The following is a 1,814-nucleotide window of genomic DNA, read 5'->3' as shown; positions in this document are numbered from 1 at the left end:
ATTTTTAAATGATTATTATTTTTAAATTATTGTCCCTGGATTAGGGAACTCTTGTAATAAAGTAGCGTTGGTAACGGACAGATTTTAAGTATCAATTCTGCTTAAAAAGATGCTATCTAATCCTGTTTACATGAAAGAAGCCTGCTCCAAAGCAGGTTTAAGCTTACGGACCTGTTGCTATGACAGCAACTCCGGGATGAGCTTCGAAGAACCAAATAATCCAAGATCATGCCAAATCGTCAACAATCAAATCCAGCTAACTGAGTTAGCGACGTACGAAGAACGGGCCCCAGGGCTAGAAGTATTATGTAATAATAAACAAATATAACCTATATATATCAGTGTTGTTAAAATAAAACTATTACTTTTTTATTTTTTGTTAAGTGAGATTGAAATAAAGTAGAAATAATAGATGAAAACCTAAACTTGTTAATAGCAGGTGTTCATCATTAATGGTCAATCGTCAAATAATTATGTCCTTAATTCCAGCACTGCTTCAATGCTACTTTAACACACAACATTGTAGTGTGGAAAAACATGAACACTGAGCGATGTTTATAAAACACTGGGGACTAAGTCTATAAGTCTTACCTGTTTCATTCATGTATGACTGACGCATACAAATCACATAAAATTTATTATTTTGTTTATGTTAAAACTATGTAATGGAAAAGTTGTATGCAATTGAAACACATAAAATTGTAATTTAAACCTAAATATTTTTTGAGTGCAAAAACAAAAGTTAATTCTCTCTCTCTCTATTCCTAAAAACACCCTATAGCAACATCTTATTGCATCACTTTACTGTTTTTGTTTGAGTTGACATATATTGTTTTTTTGTAAAATATTATTTATGTGAATAAAAACTACATTTGTTACTGTGAGGCTCTCCGCTCAATTGATAGTAATTGATCCTCACAGGTGGATGAGAAGTAGTTAGCATCAGGCTGAAATAATAGCTGGTGTTTTCTCTGAGCCGCCAGGATGGAATGAAAAATGAACAGATAGAGGTTCTACATCAGCTAAATGCCACCAGGAAGCAGCACACATACATATGATGGATTTAGTGAGAAGAGATTGCTCCCACTGGGAGCCAACCACACACACTCTCACCTGTCTCACACGATGGTCCCGTCCACCCTGCCAGACATTCGCACTCATCCGGTGATGCACACTTCCCACCGTTTTGACAGTGACGGTTGCATACCACTGTGAAAATGAAACCAAAACACATGCAATACCATCTTTGCAAACATCCACATGCACATGAAATCCAAGCTAACATGATTTATCAGGACTCACTGGTTTCACATCTGGGCCCTACGAAGCCATAGGGACATGAGCAGGTGTCTCGACCCACGCAGGTGCCTCCGTGCAGGCAAGGCAAACTGCAGAGAGCTGCGGGAATATTCATGCGACCAAATGCACACAAAATACAGTCATATATCACACAAAGCAAACCGCTAATGCATAACTCATCAAGCCTGTACAGATTATTTGGCTCTTGCCTTTTTATGGAAAGTTCAAATGGCACAGATTTGCAAAATAGTACCAAAAACTAGGGATGCACCGATACCACTTTTTTCAGAACGAGTCCGATACCGATACTTTTTTACTATTTTCACAGCATTTGTAATTTTTAAAAAAATATTGGGTACAGAAACAAAATAATAGTAATAATAATAATAATATGAATCATGTTAGTTGGCTTCATTTAGCAAACAGATATTACCTTCAGTTATTTCCACACTTAATTATACCAGTTAAAATGTATTGTATAAGCTTTTGTTACTTTCACTGTTCATTTTAATGGC

The 1,814-nt window shown here is 36.1% G+C and overlaps 1 protein-coding gene across 1 annotated transcript in view; it reads right to left on the bottom strand.

Moving 5' to 3' along the window:
* Positions 1-1,814, bottom strand: part of LOC107739341 (von Willebrand factor D and EGF domain-containing protein-like) — a 90,671-nt gene that overhangs the window by 7,752 nt on the left and 81,105 nt on the right. The window contains exons 24-25 of the mRNA XM_016551438.1: positions 1,303-1,398; positions 1,114-1,209 (exon numbers count right to left, since the gene is read on the bottom strand). Coding sequence (XP_016406924.1) covers positions 1,114-1,209; positions 1,303-1,398 — 192 coding nt within the window. The remainder of the gene's footprint in view (positions 1-1,113; positions 1,210-1,302; positions 1,399-1,814) is intronic.

Source organism: Sinocyclocheilus rhinocerous, unplaced genomic scaffold (assembly GCF_001515625.1).
Source record: "Sinocyclocheilus rhinocerous isolate Xijiao unplaced genomic scaffold, SAMN03320098_v1.1 scaffold945, whole genome shotgun sequence".
Taxonomy (NCBI): Eukaryota; Metazoa; Chordata; class Actinopteri; order Cypriniformes; family Cyprinidae; genus Sinocyclocheilus; species Sinocyclocheilus rhinocerous.
Note: the sequence above shows the minus strand (reverse complement) of the source record. Positions and strands in the feature narration are given on the sequence as shown.